The 18,706-nt window shown below is 46.1% G+C and overlaps 3 protein-coding genes across 18 annotated transcripts in view; 1 reads left to right on the forward strand and 2 right to left on the reverse strand.

The window, feature by feature from the left end:
* The window catches only part of MFSD11 (major facilitator superfamily domain containing 11), a 42,047-nt gene extending 33,418 nt beyond the window's left edge, over positions 1–8,629 (reverse strand). The window contains exons 1-8 of one of the 8 annotated variants that reach the window (XM_063706062.1): positions 8,337–8,629; positions 6,972–7,138; positions 6,427–6,482; positions 4,361–4,468; positions 3,377–3,456; positions 3,152–3,248; positions 1,961–2,019; positions 951–1,095 (exon numbers count right to left, since the gene is read on the reverse strand). In XM_063706062.1, the coding sequence (XP_063562132.1) occupies positions 951–1,095; positions 1,961–2,019; positions 3,152–3,248; positions 3,377–3,456; positions 4,361–4,468; positions 6,427–6,482; positions 6,972–7,067 (641 nt within the window). In that variant the 5' untranslated portion in view covers positions 7,068–7,138; positions 8,337–8,629. Of the gene's footprint in view, positions 1–950; positions 1,096–1,960; positions 2,020–3,151; positions 3,249–3,376; positions 3,457–4,360; positions 4,469–6,426; positions 6,483–6,971; positions 7,139–7,255; positions 7,960–8,336 lie in introns of those variants that run through there. The other 7 variants (XM_019026933.4, XM_055388843.2, XM_055388840.2 and 4 more) reach the window with 7 other exon arrangements.
* SRSF2 (serine and arginine rich splicing factor 2) lies at positions 7,993–11,323 on the forward strand. 5 transcript variants are annotated; one of them, XR_004070335.3, is made up of 5 exons: positions 8,268–8,629; positions 8,965–9,275; positions 9,554–9,657; positions 10,276–10,377; positions 10,876–11,323. XR_004070335.3 is itself a non-coding variant. In XM_031010670.3 (3 exons), exons 1-2 carry the CDS (start codon positions 8,268–8,270, stop codon positions 9,266–9,268), a joined length of 666 nt encoding a protein of 221 aa, XP_030866530.1. In that variant the 5' UTR covers positions 7,993–8,267; the 3' UTR covers positions 9,269–9,275; positions 10,276–11,323. The 5 variants fall into 5 exon arrangements, 1 of the variants encoding a protein (XP_030866530.1); XR_004070334.3 differs by having other exon boundaries at positions 9,554–10,377; XR_004070332.3 differs by having other exon boundaries at positions 10,276–11,323.
* A 240-nt stretch (positions 11,324–11,563) lies between these two features.
* METTL23 (methyltransferase 23, arginine) lies at positions 11,564–18,680 on the reverse strand. 5 transcript variants are annotated; one of them, XM_063706065.1, is made up of 5 exons: positions 18,628–18,680; positions 15,650–15,754; positions 12,227–12,464; positions 12,065–12,149; positions 11,564–11,923 (listed from the first exon to the last, which is right to left on the reverse strand). In XM_063706065.1, exons 2-5 carry the CDS (start codon positions 15,731–15,733, stop codon positions 11,758–11,760), a joined length of 573 nt encoding a protein of 190 aa, XP_063562135.1. In that variant the 5' UTR covers positions 15,734–15,754; positions 18,628–18,680; the 3' UTR covers positions 11,564–11,757. The 5 variants fall into 5 exon arrangements, with proteins under 5 accessions (XP_063562135.1, XP_004040954.1, XP_055244825.1 ...); XM_004040906.5 differs by lacking the exon at positions 18,628–18,680 and adding an exon at positions 18,294–18,537; XM_055388850.2 differs by having other exon boundaries at positions 11,564–12,149; positions 18,329–18,662.
* Positions 18,681–18,706: the final 26 nt, after the last annotated feature.

Consider the following 18,706-nt stretch of genomic DNA (forward strand, 5'->3'; position numbering starts at 1 on the left):
CAATTTGTAAAAAACCCAGTGTCTGTGAAGCACAATAAAGAGCAAGAAAGCAGGGCATGGCAGCATATCCAGACCAAAGCGCTGCCTTGCTTCTGCTTTACACAAACTTACTGCAAATCTGGAGCATCTAATGCTCCTATGACTGGACAATTTTAGGCCCTTTCTGGATTACAAAGTCAGCATGGGATGCTCAATGCGAAAGTTTTAACAATATATAAAATGCTATAAGGCAATCTTCACAATGTGTCACAAACAAAGCAAAACAAGGGTGGCAGAGATTAATTTCTCATCTCTCCTTCCTCAAATCTGAATGATACTGCAGATCACTAGCCTGTCATGCTTAAATAGTGTCACCTGCAACTGAAATGTGCTTAGGTAATTTACAATTTTTACAAAACACAGGGTTGTATACTCATTCCCCTATTTGGACTACTCTGGGGAAAACCGCCTATGTAAGTTAGTGCAAGAGCCGGATACCATAAGCAAGAGCCTAGTGATAACCAAGGTTCATCTGTGACAACCATCACTGGCCCTGCCACTCACTCACACCACAAGAACAGGAAAACTTTAGAGCCGGATCACAGAAACAGTAACCAAGGTCAACACTGCCTTCTATTTCCTTGCCCATGAAAACATACGGATTGAGTGAGAAAGCTGAGGCCTGGAGACATGACAGGAATTGCTGCCACTGTCCAGGGTCACACACACATCAGTGGCAAGGCCAGGAATAGACTCAAATTCCCTGTGCACCTTTTCACCACCTCCCTTCCTCTGGTGACCTTTTTTTTCTTCCTCCCTCACAGCTCCTCCTTTATTTTCTTCCTTTTCTTGCCTGTGGTAACCTACAGAGAGTACTGGACATCAGTTAGGGCTAAATGGGTTGGTAATCTCTAGACTAGATCTACTCAAAATCTATTTTAAAATAAAATAGAATGTTTCCAACATCTTACTCGTTGACTTCCATGTCCTGGTCATCAGAAGACTCATCTTCTCCTAGGACATTTTCAGAATCTGGTTTCCGAATGAGAAAGAACAGAACTGTCCCCACAAGGCTAATCACCGTTAGGGCAATAAACACTGTTCTTCGGTCACTCTCTAAGGAGAAAAAAGAAGAAACAAGATAGTATCGACCAAACAATTCCAGAATTAGTATCACGGTACAAGGGCTGCTTATAACTGTCAACACACTTCCTCGTTACATTTTTACTTTAATGCATCAGTAAAAACTTAGGAAAAGGAGACAAATAGGATACCTTCACCTTTGTCTTTCAGTTAGAGAGATATGAATAAGCCAAAGAAAAACAGCCCAAGGGCTTAATCGCCTTCTTTTGATCAAAGAAGGGTCCAGAGAAAACAACTGAGCATTCAGAAGTTTTCTGAGAACCACATACTCGCGCGCAGTATTCTCGTAAGCTCGTGCACAGCATAACCTTCCCTTAGACGCTGAGAAGCCCCTTAAAGCATAGTCGTAAACTATAATCCTAGTTTAATAATAGAAACCAGGCTGGGAGGGGTGGCTCAGGCCTGTAATACCAGCAATTTGGGAGGCTGAGGACAGCGGATCACCTGAGGTCAGGAGTTTGAGACCAGCCTGAACAATGTGGAGAAACCCATCTCTACTAAAAATACAAAATTAGCTGGGCGTGGTGGTGCAGGCCTGTAATCCCAGCTACTTGGGAGGCTGAAGCAGGAGAACTGCTTGAACCCGGGAGGCAGAGGTTGCGGTGAGCCAAGATGGCACCATTGCATTCCAGCCTGGGTAACAAGAGTGAAACTCCATCTCAAAATAATAATAATAATATAAACCAAGGAAAAGGCTTACTAAAAACTAAAATCTGCGAGAACTTGAGGTGTCGGGGTTCATGAGAACGATGCTTGAATAAAGCAATAATGGGTATTTCTATATAACTCCTATTATGCTTTGAACATATCTGAATAAAGCAACGCGAATAAAACAAACCTGATATCTGAGTTTTCCCTTGCCAGGCAAAATATATGTAGAGATTTCCAAAGAACAAGCTGGGGGAAGAAAAGGGAGGATAGGATGTTGGGTAATTATTTTAATATTTATAGTTTTTTAAAAATAATTATTCCCATTATTTGTTGTAAGAGAAGGAGAGAGAAGGACATCATTTTTAAAGTATCTACCTGTCCTGGGTCATTTAAAAGTATCAGCTTCATCTGGACTCTGATAAACTTAACTGCCCCAGATGGAATTCAGTCTCCTTCCATGTGACAGTAACCTGATTCAGAGGCACCCTTCAAAGAAGAATTGACTCACTTTGAAACATGTGATTTATTGCAACTCTGGAAATGACTCCCTGGAAATAAGCTTAAGCTAAATTTTAAAGAATCTGTTTCTAAAAATCCTTGATTTAGTTATCTGCATCTAATCAAATACTTTCTTTAGCATACTTTCCCGAAGAAAGAATCATTCACTTACACACTAGTTTCTTAACATACAACTCTTTAAAATGTAACATTTGCATTTGTTAAGCCTTGTCAAGGCCAAAACTTTAGGCGCGATTCATGAGGGTGATTCCTCAGAAGGGATTCCAGAAATCCAACAGTCAAGAGCAGAACAGCTGTTTTGCTTTCTTCTTAAGAAAAATGTTAAGGCCAGGCACGGTGGTTCACGCCTGTAATCCCAACACTTTGGGAGCCCAAGGCGGGCGGATCACGAGGTCAGGAGTTCGAGACCAGCCTGGCCAACATAGTGAAACCCCGTCTCTACTAAAAATACAAAAAAAATTAGCCGGGCATGGTGGCGGGCGCCTGTAATCCCAGCTACTCAGGAGGCTAAGGCAGGAGAATTGCTTGAATCCAGGAGGCAGAGGTTGCAGTAAGCCGAGATCGTGCCATTGCACTCCAGCCCAAGTGACAGTGTGAGGCACTGTCTCATTAAAAAAAAAAAAAAAAAAAAAAAAGTTAGTATGCTCTATTCAGTATTGGTATAAATAGTCCTGAGTAGCTAGTGAGCCACCATACCCAGCCATCATTACAAGTAATTCTATAAAATTGGAATCATGTCACATTTAGCTAGAACTTCAGTCACGTAACATGGAAGATCCAAATTGTCAACCAAAGACCTAAAAAATGGTATGACAGAAAAAAAAGAAAAGGAAAGACTGAACCTCAAAAGGATAATTACCTAGACTGCAGAAGTGCCCAGAAAATCCCACTGTTTCTCCCAATGCTGTGCTCATCCGAATTGATTGTCAGGCAGTTTCCTTGTGCTGTCCAAAGCACTAAAATTCAACCCAAAAGTTTATCAAGGGAAAGAAATTCACTTAGAGTTACATACTAAACACATAAATAATACCCTTAGATAGGCCCCAGAAAAGAAAGCAGAGAAGTTAAAAATCAAAATGCTTACCAGCAGCAGCAATTCCAATGAAAACAGAGGCTGTGTAGAAGGACCATGGGAAAGGCTGGATAAAAACGGCAATGTACATGCTAAAATATAACAGGTCAAGGTATTATAGTCAAACGATACCTGAAATAGAATGCCAATTATGCCTTCTAGGAATCAGTTAAGACATTCTCTTCTTTTAAAACTCGACCTGTAAAGGATCGCTCCAGTTTTGAAAAAAGGGACACAATCAACTTTCTCATTTCTTAATTAATTAATTTTTTTGAGACAGGGTCTCACTGCGTTGCCTAGGCTGGAGTGCAGTGGCACCATCACAGCTCACTGCAACCTCCACCTCCTGGGCTCAAGCCATCCTCCCACCTCAGCCTCGAAAGTAGCTGGGACTACAGGCATGTGCCACCACGCCCGGCTAATTTTTTTTTATTTTTGGTAGAGACAAGGGTTTCACCATGTTGCCCAGGCTGGTCTCGAACTCCTGGACCCAAGTGATCCTTGGCTCAAGCAATACCTCGGCCTCCCAAAGTGTTGGGATTTACAGGTGTGAGCCACTGTGCCTGGCCCATAATTTATTATTTCAGATTTGCAAAATCAGACATTTTACAGGTTTGCAGTGTTCTTTGCCAAAAGCTTAGCACATCATGGAACTATAGTTCTAGAGTTCAGAGAAAGATTTAGTTATTTCATTTGAATCCCCACATATTTTCAGTCAACTGACAGAAAATAAGATTATTTCATAGAATGTTCTTTTCAACCCTCATAGAGACTTTTGGATACTATTTTTATTAACAATAAAACAAAAGCAGATACAGATACATCCTATCACATTAGAATATGATATCCCTGAGCAATAAGTACTGAGCCAAAATTCGTAAAATACCACCTATATTCTATTCAGTCCAAGTCTATAAATTATTGTGAAGTTTACTATCTACTTGAAAGATCCTGAAAAGTGTTCTGATTAAATAAGTGCAAGATTACACTACTTACCTGTAAAATAAACCACTGGCAAACATAGAGAGTTGAGGTCCTACAATGGCAACCACTGACGGTGTAATCAAATTTGAAGCAGAGAACACTCCATAGATAATAGCCATGCTGCACACATAATACACAAACGGAAAAAAAAAAAAAAGAACAAAGCCCTTATATGCTGTGTCACTGTTTAAAATCCATTTGTTTATAGATTTTACAATAAACACTCATATTATTTAGTCAGAATTTATGATAGTTATATCATTCAATTCAATACCATATAAAAGTTTGCATTTGTACAAAATATTGAAGCCCACCAACTGTGCCTTGGGATCAGTCTGCCTACAATACATTTTTTACATACTGGTAAGTCATAGTAACAGGAACTGTGCCAAGTACCTTATACATATTTTCTCTTCTAATCCTAACAGCACTAGGAGGAAGATATTGTTATTATCCTCATGTTAAAGAAAAGAAAAAGGAAATACAGTGGGATCAAGTAATTTGCCAAAAGTCCAGCTGGGTGGCTGGTGAATGTCGAGCCAGGACTGCATGACTCCAGAGGCCCCAGTCCACCAATCTGCCCTACAAACTTAGCCTACAACTCTGGCAGCGTCATGACATTTCTCTGCTATAAATAACAAGCGCAGAGCTACAACTTGCTTAAGCCAGAATTTATTTAACTCAACCTAATGGTCTCACTTGAACATTATTACTCAGTTACTATTGACCCAGCCCTAGTACATATGTCTTGTACGAAGTGGGATTAAAACCATTTAAAAGGCCCTGAATTCATTTACTAGATACTGTTCATAAATCCAAAGTAAATTATTCTTTGGCTTTTATGAGTCTCTCAAATATCAAATGTGTTTTTGCATTTGTTCTTTTTTTTTTTTTTTGAGACGGAGCCTCGCTCTGTCGCCCAGGCTGGAGTCCAGTGGCACAATCTCTGCTCACTGCAAGCTCCCCCTCCCGGGTTCACGCCATTCTCCTGCCTCAGCCTCCCGAGTAGCTGGGATTACAGGCGCCCACCACCACGCCTGGCTAATTTTTTTTTTTTTGTATTTTTAGTACAGACGGAGTTTCACCGTGGTAGCCAGGATGGTCTAGATCTCCTGACCTCGTGATCCGCCCACCTCCGCCTCCCAAAGTGCTGGGATTACAGGCGTGAGCCACCGCACCCCGGCCGCATTTGTTCTTTAGAATACACATGAAGACAAAAAAGTAGAAAAAGCTGTGCTACTAATCACTTAGAAAAATGAACAGTAACATCCCTTCATTCTCAAATATTACATACAAGGCTTAGGATAGGGAAAAAGAACCAAGTATGAGTTATGGGTTTGTGGGGGGCGGGGGAGTGCCATGATCCAATCTCTAACTCTAGAGAAATTAAGAAACTGTTTCTACAGCTCAATGTAGCCATTCCATGGCACATATTTCAAAACATGTTGTACACAATAAATAACAGGCAATTTTCATTTGTCAATTAACAAATCTAATTTTAAAAAAGAAAAACCTGTTTGTGTATATACACCTGTACATATTACATTCTCAGCTCCAATCACAAGGTTCTAGTGACTTGTGAAGGTCTTTTCATTTTACCCATCTGTAAAATTGGGACTAAACACCTTAACAAAAATCTAAAAGCTCCTGACATACGTATATTAATCGTCATGAATTACAAAAACAGAAGGACCAAATGTTTCAAGAATCACAACATCTTCTATTTAGGACTGGGAATTCTAATCATGACAATACTAGAGTGCTTATTCAATGCCATGCACTGTGCCAAGTGCTTTACGTGCATTGTCTGAGCTAGGAAATTGGGCTCACGGAAACGCTTGCCTAAGATAACAATGCAATAAATACCTTGTAAAGTCAGGATTTCAAACCTAGTGCCTAATTCCACAGGAAACCTAAACTCATCAGCTTTATTCTATTATGTTCTCTCAGTCTAGGCACTGAGAAGAGAAAATGCAATCACCACTTATTCAATCACAATATTCTATTGCTGGTGATTCTGATGAGATTTAAGCAACTACTGTCAAATATAAAGCAAAATCAATCATACGGTACAATACCTGGTATATCCACTGCCGTGAAAATCTGTCCTATTTAAGCTCCTGATGACTGTTTGCTGTGTGGAAGATAAAACTAATCAACGAAAATGTTTTGCAGTCTTCCTCCCACCCTTGGGAAGTGTGACTCCAAGTACTCAGCAAGAGAATAAAGTAAAAGTTCATAATGTACTTAATACTGAAGTCCATTATGAGAAAAGAAAAAGGACAACAGAACTGCAGAAGGCAAACCAATGACAGGGAGGGGGGAGGAAAAGCAGCTGTAACCATCCAAGTACTAAGGAAGCGCTTAATACAGACGAGAAACAAAATAACCAGGTTAACATCCAAACCCCTAATCAAATCAGATTAAACGATAATGCTTAACGCCCCCATGAGAAATGTCTGACACAAGAAATCAAACCTAATCATAAAAAATGAGGAAGCCTGGGTGGGAAAAATAAAAGATGCAATTAAAGCGCGCTATTAGATATAATTAACGTTTATTTTCATTTCTGGACTGCATTATGATGGGCACTTCAAAGGAGGGAGGACAGATTCCAACTCACCGCCACATTTCCACAAGTTTGAAAGGCAGTGAACATAAACATAAAGGCAACTCCTAAAATAATGATGTTGAAAAGCTTTTTAGATTCCGGGGACATTTTGGCTCAGCTCTGCCGGAGGCAGCAGCCCAGGGCAGTCAGCTCTACTCGGGGCGAAGTCACTGACAATCCTGGAGAAAGAAATGAGATGGTGAGTGGAGAAGGCAGATGCAGGAGCCAGGCAGCCAAGCTGTCAACTTCCAGTTCCTGGATCGGAATCCCAGGTTTAGGGCGAAGTTCTCCCCCACCGGCAGTTAGGATATTCCTAAGAAGCGATCCGAGTACGGAAGAGCACAACCCCCGCAGAAGCGCCAAGAACTTATCCGCTCCAGGTTGAGGGGCCCAACCTGGAGGAAGGGGATTAAAGGGCCAAGTGCGAGCCGCAGCAACCGGCGCGGCCCCGCCCTCCCGGCCTGACTCACTGCGGTCAGGCGACCGGGTCACCTGACCGCAGCCGCGGCGCCGGCCGCTCGGCCCGCTGGGAAACGTAGTCCCGGGTGGCCTGGCACGCGCAAGCGCTCCCCGGGGAGTCCCCACCGCCAGGACGCAGAGCCGACGGAGCTCTCGGGCTCTGGCGAAAGGGGGTTGGGAAGCGGACCCCGGCGAAGAGCAGTCAGGAACGGCTGGACGGGGCCGAGAGACGACGCAGCGGAGTCTGAGGGGGCCAGGGTCACAGGGAGAGGCAAATGAGGGCAGAAGCACTCTTCAGACGGAGACGGGGCTGACGGCTGAGCAAAAAAGGGGCGTGAACTTGGAGTATTGGCATGAAAAAAAGGTGGGGGCCCAGATGGGGAGCACCTCCTCTTCCTCCTGCCCAATCGCGATCGTCCGGCCTCCCAGGCGGAAAAAGCGTTTCGCGGGCTTTCCAACTGCCCGCTAATTCCACTCCCCCTCCCTCCAGCCGTGACTCCGCGCTTTTTGGCCCGCCCGCCGGGCTGTGCGCAGGCGCTTCGGGTAGGGGCGGGGCACGCGGCAGGGACGTTACAAAGCGGGGCATGGTGGGCCAATCAGAAGATTTCATTTCCGGGTGGCGCGGGCGCCATTTTGTGAGGAGCGATATAAACGGGCGCAGAGGCCGGCTGCCCGCCCAGTTGTTACTCAGGTGCGATAGCCTGCGGAGCTCGTCTGTGCTGTTCTGCGGCAAGGCCTTTCCCAGTGTCCCCACGCGGAAAGCAACTGCCTAAGAGGCGCGGCGTCGCACCGCCCAGAGCTGAGGAAGCCGGCGCCAGTTCGCGGGGCTCCGGGCCGCCACTCAGCGCCATGAGCTACGGCCGCCCCCCTCCCGATGTGGAGGGTATGACCTCCCTCAAGGTGGACAACCTGACCTACCGCACCTCGCCCGACACGCTGAGGCGCGTCTTCGAGAAGTACGGGCGCGTCGGCGACGTGTACATCCCGCGGGACCGCTACACCAAGGAGTCCCGCGGCTTCGCCTTCGTTCGCTTTCACGACAAGCGCGACGCTGAGGACGCTATGGATGCCATGGACGGGGCCGTGCTGGACGGCCGCGAGCTGCGGGTGCAAATGGCGCGCTACGGCCGCCCCCCGGACTCACACCACAGCCGCCGGGGACCGCCACCCCGCAGGTACGGGGGCGGTGGCTACGGACGCCGGAGCCGCAGGTAAACGGGGGCTGAGGGGACCGCGGGAGGCGGGGCGGGGCGCGCGGGGGGCCCGGGCGACCTCACAAAGGTCTGCGGCGAAGCACGTGGTGCGGGCCCGGACGGGGCGGGGGTGCACGCCGCGTCTCGCGACCCTCCGGCCGCCCCGCGAGCTTCCGCCGTCTGCGACCCGGGAGTGGCCGGGGTGTGGGCGGCGCGGGGCGGAGGACCCCGCCTCGCGACTGGGGAAATGGCGTCTGGCGGCGAGATAATGGCGGCCTGGGCGGGAGCGCGCGGGCGGGGCCGGCCCCGCTGCCTGGAATTAACCCCGCTGTGCTTGCTCGTCCCGCCTGCAGCCCTAGGCGGCGTCGCCGCAGCCGATCCCGGAGTCGGAGCCGTTCCAGGTCTCGCAGCCGATCTCGCTACAGCCGCTCGAAGTCTCGGTCCCGCACTCGTTCTCGATCTCGGTCGACCTCCAAGTCCAGATCCGCGCGAAGGTCCAAGTCCAAGTCCTCGTCGGTCTCCAGATCTCGTTCGCGGTCCAGGTCCCGGTCTCGGTCCAGGAGTCCTCCCCCAGTGTCCAAGAGGGAATCCAAATCCAGGTCGCGATCGAAGAGTCCCCCCAAGTCTCCTGAAGAGGAAGGAGCGGTGTCCTCTTAAGAAAATGGTAATGTCTGGGAATCCGAGACACATAACCCTAATTCATAAATGGGATTTGGGGTAGGTCTTTTTGAGTCGTGTTAATGTAAGAATGACTCCTATCATTAGGAGTGCTGCTCGGAGGTTACTCACCTTTGGGAGTAATACTGAAGAGAGGGGTCTGCAGAAAGGATGTGTATGAAGCTTAGATAATAATGGCTGTTTCATAAACTGTTTGAGACCTATTAATGAAAATGACTATTTCTTGCTGTTTTTATCCAACGTCTGCATTTTCCCCCTTTAAAGCTGCGGTCTCCTGTTTGATAAAAGAATATTGGCCAGTATTGCAGATTTTAACTGATTTGGCTGATCCTCCAGGGACCAGTTTCTGTGGGCGTGTATTGGAGCAGGTTTGTCTTTAAATGTTAAAGATGCACTATCCTCTTAGAGAAACAATCAGTTCAACTATTGTTGTACTGACTGGGACTTCATATTCTAATGGATGTGGCAAAAGAATTGCAATAAGAAGCAGTGAACATTTGGAACCCCAAAAGAAAGTTACAGGTATTGCACTGGGTGGGGAAAGGATAGTGTGTCTTTAACTCTTAAATTGTTTGGTCCTATTTTTTAAAAAGGAAAGGGCCCTAAGTAGCTCAGATATTAAAGTAGTATTCTCAATTACCAAATGTTTCATTTGAAACAATTTATCTTAATGAAATATAGACCAATTCTCTGATCTCGAGTTCTTTTTGTTTGGATACAGCCCTTTTTTTTTTTTCTTTTTTTTTTTTCTTCCCCTTACCTTTCTTCACCTTGGTTATTTGGCCAGGAATACGTAAATTCAAACTTGTACATGCTGATGGTAGCCTTTGTGAAATTTTCCTAATTGGGCCTTTTAAAAACATGGCTGGGTGGAACATTTCTGTACCCTACTGGTTTGACCAGAGCCTTAGTAAGTACATGCCTGAAACTGAAACCATGTGCACTTTAATGGAAGGTAAGCTGAACTTCTTTCTTTTCAAACCTAGATGTATCGGCAAGCAGTGTAAACGGAGGACTTGGGGAAAAAGGACCACATACTCAGTCCATCGAAGAAGAGTCCTTGGAACAAGCAACTGGCTATTGAAAAGGTTATTTTGTAACATTTGTCTAACTTTTTACTTGTTTAAGCTTTGCCTCAGTTGGCAAACTTCATTTTATGTGCCATTTTGTTGCTGTTATTCAAATTTCTTGTAATTTAGTGAGGTGAACGACTTCAGATTTCATTATTGGATTTGGATATTTGAGGTAAAATTTCATTTTGTTATATAGTGCTGACTTTTTTTGTTTGAAATTAAACAGATTGGTAACCTAATTTGTGGCCTCCTGACTTTTAAGGAAAACGTGTGCAGCCATTACACACAGCCTAAAGCTGTCAAGAGATTGACTCAGCATTGCCTTCATTCCTTAAAATTAAAAACCTACAAAAGTTGGTGTAAATTTGTATATGTTATTTACCTTCAGATCTAAATGGTAATCTGAACCCAAATTTGTATAAAGACTTTTCAGGTGAAAAGACTTGATTTTTTGAAAGGATTGTTTATCAAACACAATTCTAATCTCTTCTCTTATGTATTTTTGTGCACTAGGCGCAGTTGTGTAGCAGTTGAGTAATGCTGGTTAGCTGTTAAGGTGGCGTGTTGCAGTGCAGAGTGCTTGGCTGTTTCCTGTTTTCTCCCGATTGCTCCTGTGTAAAGATGCCTTGTCGTGCAGAAACAAATGGCTGTCCAGTTTATTAAAATGCCTGACAACTGCACTTCCAGTCACCCGGGCCTTGCATATAAATAACGGAGCATACAGTGAGCACATCTAGCTGATGATAAATACACCTTTTTTTCCCTCTTCCCCCTAAAAATGGTAAATCTGATCATATCTACATGTATGAACTTAACATGGAAAATGTTAAGGAAGCAAATGGTTGTAACTTTGTAAGTACTTATAACATGGTGTATCTTTTTGCTTATGAATATTCTGTATTATAACCATTGTTTCTGTAGTTTAATTAAAACATTTTCTTGGTGTTAGCTTTTCTCAGAATATGTCTCGGTCTTTTTTTCCCCCATTTATTTGAAGGACCTATTCAATTTTGTGATTGTGGCTGACTGCCTGCATAGTATGGAAGTGGAATGTTTAGTGCCTATCATTTCCTAAGTTAAAGTGGAAATGCCAGTTGAACACCTAAAAGCAATGCTTTAAGTGGCACTTTTCTTGAGGTTGTGATATACCCCCTTCTCAACCTAATTTATATCCTATGTAATGACTAAGGAACAATCCAAGTACTTGTAATACGTATTTTAATTTTTGTTTCATATGAGTTTAAGTGTTGTCTAGGTGACACCAAAATCTAAGGCAAACAGACTTGACCATCTTCAGACCCACTGCATTCTCAAGCTGAAGTGGTCTGCTCATAGTTTGTGTGCCAGGTTGCTCATCAGTATTGACATTGTCCCACAACACGTTGTAGGTATAATTCAGAGACTGTCCTTTGCAAAGGAAATGACCAGCATTTCAACTGTATGTCTTCCTGGAAGGGTAGATTCTGCTATATCTTCTTTGTCTGCATCAAAAGACTCAAGAGGAATGTGGACACATTTCATATCCCATTTGTAGAGTAAAGCTTCAAGTGACCAGTCAGCACTTAAAAAAAAAAAAGTTCTTTTAAAGTCATGCCTTTTCTGTTTTGTTTCAGATATATTCTATTCTTAAATTATGTATCGCATGGGTAGGGTAGAGTAAGGCTTAAGTTACATACAAAAAGTAAGGGTTATCCATACTTGCCTCCTAACTTGATAAGTAGACCACAATTGGACCTTGGGGTTCTTGTGCATCAAAAAATATATTGTAGCCAAAATGTCTTCAAAATCTGAGGAGAAAGGATTTATGAATAGACTTTCATATAGCATCACTGGCCAAATGTACTATTGAGCCAAAAAAGCTTACCTTCTGGTTCAAAGAACACATCAGATGCAAGGATGATATCTTGTGGTGGTAGAGCCAGAAGATCCCAAGATATGTGACCCCATGTTAGTCCTACCACCTGCAGATGTGGCAGGTTATTCATTTGGCAGCTTTGCCGACAGACTTCCAGACAGTGAGGCAGTTCTGAGCTGTCTGACAGTATTACTTCTGCACCACATTTGGCAGCCAAAATTCCTGGAAGGCTCACTCCAGCTCCAATCTAATAAGTTACGAAAGATGGCATTTCACAATTATACTTGGAACTGCAAATAATTGGGAATCTTAGTACTTTTTCATTATATTCTTGCATTTTTTAAATAAGCATAGAGTCAGTCTTTCTGGGTTTGTGTAAAATGTGTACCGTAACTGAACATTACTATAAACATGACAAAAGTACATTCCTTATGAATCTACCCTGCTAAAAGGTAAAAGCTTAACCTTCAATTTCAATATTGAAGGGCCATGTATCGTAACTGGCAGTTAACTGCTATGCACACAGAAGTAGTTTTGGGGCACTTGATTCCTCTGCCATGATTTTCAGTTTTGTTTTATTTTTTTGAGACGAAGTCTTGCTCTGTTCCCCAGGCTGGAGTGCAGTGGTGCAATATCGGCTCACCGCAACCTCTGCTTCCCGGGTTCCAGTGATTCTCCTGCCTCAGCCTCCTGAGTAACTGGCCACCAAGCCCAGCTAATTTTTTTTTTTTGAGAGTGTTTGGCTCTTGTTGCCCAGGCTGGAGTACAATGGTGCAATCTTGGCTCACTGCAACCCCCGCCTCCCGGGTTCAAGCAATTCTGCCTCAGCCTCCCAAGTAGCTGGGATTACAGGCGTGCACCACCAAGCCCAGCTAATTTTGTATTTCTTAAGTAGAGACGGGGTTTCTCCCTGTTGGTCAGGCTGGTCTCGAACTCCTGACAGGTGATCCACCTGTCTCGGCCTCCCAAAGTGCTAGGATTACAGGCATGAGCCACCGTGCCCAGCCACTCGGCTAGTATTTTGTATTTTTTAGTAGGGACTGGGTTTCACCATGTTGGCCAGGCTGGTCTTGAACTCCTGACCTCAAGTGATCCACCAGCCTCAGTCTCCCAAAGTGCTGGGATTACAGGCATGAGCCACAGCACTCAGCCTAATTTTCACTTCTGTTAGCATGTTCTATAGTTGATTGCTTTTCTGTAGCTAAAACCTAACAGGTCTGCAACATGGCTTTCTAGTGAAGATTTTCCAGTTGGGCCTTCAAAGTGGCAAGATGCTTTGCAGACACTAAGAAATAATACCAGGGAATGCCTTCATAAGTATTAGCATAAACACAAGCTTCCCATTTTCCAGTTCAAGGAAGGACACAGAGAATTATTCTGAGTGCCCAGCAATTACAACTAGGACCAGAGGTGTGTGCCAAATCCTACCCCTGATTTCATTTACTTGGTGTAGTAAAAGTTAAGAGTGGGATGTTAATATTAAGCTTCTGGTTTGTCTATTTAGCCTTTGGTCTTAAGTATGGTGTGAAAGTCTATTTTTGCAAATGTGATAAAATTGGTTTTTCCAAGCCTTCACCAGTCTGAGGCCAGGTAGTGAGGTTAGAAAGAGAATGGGATACATTTTTACACTAATCTCAACATTTCCAAAACCAGAAAGAGCTACACTACGGTCTGAATGTTTGTGTTCACCCAAAATTCATATGTTCAAATCCTAATTACCCATCTGATGTGGGCCTTGGGAGGCAATTACATAAAGGCAGAGTTCTCATGATTAGTGCCCTTATAAAATGCCCTGGAGAGTTGCTTTGCTTCTTAAAGTACAAGGCACTTAAGAACACAGAGGACACTGAACCAGAATTCTGGCCCTCACCAGACACTGAACCTGTAAGGACTTTCATCCTGGGACTTCACTGCCTCCAGAACTGAGACCCAAATTTCTTTATTCTTTTGAGATGCAGTCTCGCTCTGTTGCCCAGGCTGGAGTGCAGTGGCACAATCTCAGCTCACTGCAGCCTCCACCTCCTGGGTTCAGGCGATTCTCCTACCTCAGCCTCCTGAGTAGCTGGGACTACAGGCATGTGCCACCAGGCCTGGCTAATTTTATCTTTTTTTTTTTTGAGATGGAGTCTCGCTCTGTCGCCCAAGCTGGAGTGCAGTGGTGCGATCTCGGCTTACTGCAAGCTCCGCCTCCCGGGTTCACCCACCATTCTCCTGCCTCAGCCTCCCGAGTAGCTGGGACTACAGGCGCCCGCCACCACGCCCGGCTAATTTTTTTTGTATTTTTAGTAGAGACGGGGTTTCACCGTGTTAGCCAGGATGGTCTCGATCTCCTGACCTCGTGATCCGCCCGCCTCGGCCTCCCAAAGTGCTGGGATTACAGGCATGAGCCACCACGCCCAGCCAATTTTTTCTATTTATAGTAGAGACGGGGTTTCACCATGTTGGCCAGGCTGGTCTTGAACTCCCGACCTCAGGCAATCCGCCCGCCTTGGCCTCCCAAAGTGCTGGGATTACAGGCATGAGCCACAGCGCCCGGCCAGAGACATAAATTTCTGTTATTTGTAAGCCACCCAGTTTATGGTATTTTGTTACAGCAACCTGAATATAAAAAGGCTGCATGATGCTGATGGGACACCTAAAACAATGGCCTTAAAGACTGCCACGACCGTGGAAGGCAGTTCAGGGGCTTCATCTAGAATAGCGGTCAGCAAACTAAAGGGCTAGAGAGTCAATATTTTAGGCTTTGTGGTCCACCTATCATCTCTGTCACACTTTTTTCTTTTTTCTTAGAGACAGGGTCTCACTATGTTGACCAGGCTGGTATCAAACTCCTGGGCTCAAGTCATCTTCCCACCTCGACCTTCCAAAGTACTGGGATTACAGGTGTGAGCCATCACACCCAGTATCTTCTTTAAAAAACCACTTTTTTTTTTTTTTTGAGATGGAGTCTCGCTCTGTTGCCCAGGCTGGAGGGCAATGGTGCAATCTTTGCTCACTGTAACCTCCGCCTCCAGGGTTCAAGCAATTCTCCTGTTTCAGCCTCCCGAGTAGCTGGGATTACAGGCGTGCACCACCACGCCTGGCTACTTTTTGTATTTTTAGTAGAGATGGGGTTTCACCACATTGGCCAGGCTGGTCTCGAACTCCTGACCTCAAATGATGCACCCGCCTCAGCCTCCCAAAATGCTGGGATTACAGGCGTGAGCCACCATGCCCAGCCAAAAAACCACTTTTTAAATGAAAAAAAGTTCCACGATAATCTCTGTACCTTAAGACAAAAACAAAACATTCTTAGCTCACAGACCTTACAAACTAGCTAAATTACCCGACTTAAAAATATTTAACAAAAGCTAAAAACAAGCAATATACACATGTCAACTTAACACATCTGAACATAATCTAGAACTCTGGAAACTTCAGGGGCATTCGTACCTCTAAGATGGCCTTGCCTGGCAGAGATCTTCTGTGAAACCAAAGGTACTGGGCCAGGACCACAGCACAGGGCCAAACATACATTCCATACTGGAGATGCAGGACCTGAAAAGAATGTTTTTGTGTGCCATAAATAATTTAGCTGCTGGAAGTTGGAATCATTCATACAGCAATTTCTGTCAGGCATTGGCATCCATTACAAAAATGGCAGCCCTGTTCACCAATCCACGACCTTTGGGGATATAAAACTGCAATGCAATGTGATAGAAACTCCTGATAGCACTGTTTATTCAACAAGCGCTTCTAGTGTCACAGTATCAGGGATCATTCTTAGACTGGGGATGTAGCTCTCCCTGAGCACATATCCTACTGTAGAGTGGCAACGAGCAAGCAAATAAGATATTTCTAGTCAGGGGCCGGGCACGGTGACTCAGGCCTGTCATCCCAGCACTTTGGGAGGCTGAGGCGGTCGGATCACCTGAGGTCAGGAGTTTGAGACCAGCCTGGCTAACATGGTGAAACCCCTGTCTCTACTAAAAATACAAAAAATTAGCCGCGCATGGTGGCACGTGCCTGTAATCCCAGCTGAGGCGGGAAAATCGCTTGAACACGGGAGGCGGAGGTTGCAGTGAGCCGAGATTGCGCCACTGCACTCCAGCCTGGGCAACAGAGTGAGACTACGTTTCAAAAAAAAAAAGGCCGGGCGCGGTGGGTCACGCCTGTAATCCCAGCACTTTGGGAGGCCGAGGTGGGTGGATCAACAGGTCAGGAGATCGAGACCATCCTGGCTAACGTGGTGAAACCCCGTCTCTACTCCACTAAAAATACAAAAAAATTAGCTGGACATGGTGGTGGGCACCTGTAGTCCCAGCTACTCCGGAGGCTGAGACAGGAAAATGGCGTGAACCCGGGAGGCAGAGCTTGCAGTGAGCAGAGATCTCGCGACTGCACTCCAGCCTGGGCGACAGAGCAAGACTCCAACTCCAAAAAAAAAAAAAAAAAAGGAAAGAGGCTTCTATTCTCACAGGCAATATCATCACCCCCTACATTTAGGAAGAAATGCAAGTGTATTTAAACGTGAAGCCAGCCGGGAGCGGTGGCTTACACCTGTAATCCCAGCACTTTGGTAGGCCGAGGCGGGTGCATCACCTGAGGTCAGGAGTTCAAGACCAGCTTGGCCAACATGGCAAAACCCGGTCTCTACTAAAAATACAAAAATCAGCCAGGCATGGTGGTGGGCGCCTGTAATCCCAGCTACTTGGGAGGCTGAGGCAGGAGAATCACTTGAACCCGCGAGGTGGAGGTTGCAGTGAGCTGAGATTGTGCCACTGCACTCCAGTCTGGGTGACAGAGCGAGACTCCATCTCAAAAAAAAAAACAACAAAAAACAAATCCCTGAAGCCAGATTGGGTGTGGTGGCCAATGCCTGTAGTCTCAGTTACTTGAAAGGCTGAGGTGGGAGGATCACTTGAGCCCGGAGATTGAGGTTGCAGTGAGCCCACCACTGCACTCCAACCTGGGCAACAGAGCGAGCGTCCGGGTCAAAAACAAAAAAAAGTGAAGCTGTTTGGAAACAATCAGAAATAGCCTCCACTCCAGTCTTTTTTTTTTTTTTTCTTTTTGACAAGGTCTTGCTCTGTTGCTCATGCCTGAGTGCAGTGGCCTGATCATAGCTCACAGCAGCCTCGACCTCTCGGGCTCAAGCAATCCTCCCACCTCAGCCTCCGGAGTAGCTGGGGCTACAGGCACAAGCCACGACGCCTGACTATTTTTCTACTTTTTGTAGAGACGTAGTATCACTATATTGCCCAGGCTGGTCTCGAACTCCTGGTCCCAAGCGATCCTCCCGCCTCCGCCTCCCATTTAACTTCTCTAAAGCTGTTTCTTTAGCATGGGACATGCCTCACAGGCTGCTGTTAAAACCAAATGAAATACTGCAACGTGAAAGTGCTTTGAAAAACCGAAGACAGGCAGGGCATGGTGGCTCACTCCTGCAATCCTAGCACTTAGGCAGGCGGGAGGATCACTTGAATCCGAGAGTTGGAGGTTGCAGTGAGCTGTGATCGCGCCACTGCGCTCCAGCCTGGGCGCCAGAGCGAGACAGTGTCTCAAAAAAAAGAAAAGAAAAAGAATTATTATTGAGAGTTTTGTTGTAGCTGTGAGCTTAGAGGAAGAAGCGAGGTCCAACCCAAGAAACACTTTGGGCACCAAATAAAACTGGAAACCCTGATCCCAAAACTCACACAAAAGTGAGAGATAAGGATGAATCAAGAAACCCTTGGACAAGAGCAAAAGAAGCATTAGAGGTCAGTCAAGAATGTCACTTTCCTGGCAGGAAAGATTCGATGTGGAGAAAGCCGCCCGGCGCAGTGGCTCATGCCTGTAATCCTAGCACTTTGGGAGGCCGAGGCGGGAGGATCACTTAAGCTTACAGTTCGAGACCAGCCTGACCAACATAGTGACCAGGGTCACTTCTTGGCAGGGTCTCCAAAATTCTTACTGAGAGACATTTAATGCACCGAAGGGCTTCATATCCGACGTTTTTGCTCCGGGGGTCAACCTAAAGCAGGAAGCTGCGCAGCTGAGCGTCCGCACCCCCGGTCCCTCAGGAACCCAGCCAAGTCAGCCGAGAACCGCTCCTGACCTCAGGCGCCTCCTGGCGGGTGCTGCTGCACGCACCTGCGGGACGTGGACCTCCAGGACAGCCCCGTCGGCCCCCGGGCCTGGCTCCTCCGAGAATCGAAAGCGCTGGGCCCGGACCCCCTGTCCTCGGAAATCGTGCTCGCCCAGTGGGGCGTCGTTGGGCCCCGGGCGGGCGGGGGACCGCGGAAGGCTCCGGGCTGCCAGACTGCGCGAGCGGGAAGCCGCGGGCCACGTGGCCGTCGCACCTGACGGCAAGAAGGGGAAAGCCCAGATCTGGTGATAACCCTGCCGCGCTGCGAGCGAAGAAAGCCCGGAGCAAGGCGAAAGAGACTCACACGCGCAGAACTGGCAAGGGGCGGCCGGCGCGACCGGAAGTGATGGGCACAGCGGCAGCGCGGGAGGGGAGGGGCGGGG

Source organism: Gorilla gorilla, chromosome 4 (genome assembly GCF_029281585.2).
Source record: "Gorilla gorilla gorilla isolate KB3781 chromosome 4, NHGRI_mGorGor1-v2.1_pri, whole genome shotgun sequence".
In the NCBI taxonomy this organism is placed as follows: Eukaryota; Metazoa; Chordata; class Mammalia; order Primates; family Hominidae; genus Gorilla; species Gorilla gorilla.

Coding starts and splice junctions, on each gene's coding strand:
- SRSF2 (XM_031010670.3), top strand. CDS start 8,268: ATGAGCTACGGCCGCCCCCCTCCCGATGTGGAGGGTATGACCTCCCTC. Junction 8,630..8,964: donor TACGGACGCCGGAGCCGCAG/GTAAACGGGGGC, acceptor TCCCGCCTGCAG/CCCTAGGCGGCGTCGCCGCA.
- METTL23 (XM_063706065.1), bottom strand. CDS start 15,733: ATGTATGTTTGGCCCTGTGCTGTGGTCCTGGCCCAGTACCTTTGGTTT. Junction 12,465..15,649: donor CAGGCAAGGCCATCTTAGAG/GTACGAATGCCC, acceptor GTAACTTATTAG/ATTGGAGCTGGAGTGAGCCT. Junction 12,150..12,226: donor TGTGTTCTTTGAACCAGAAG/GTAAGCTTTTTT, acceptor CTTTCTCCTCAG/ATTTTGAAGACATTTTGGCT.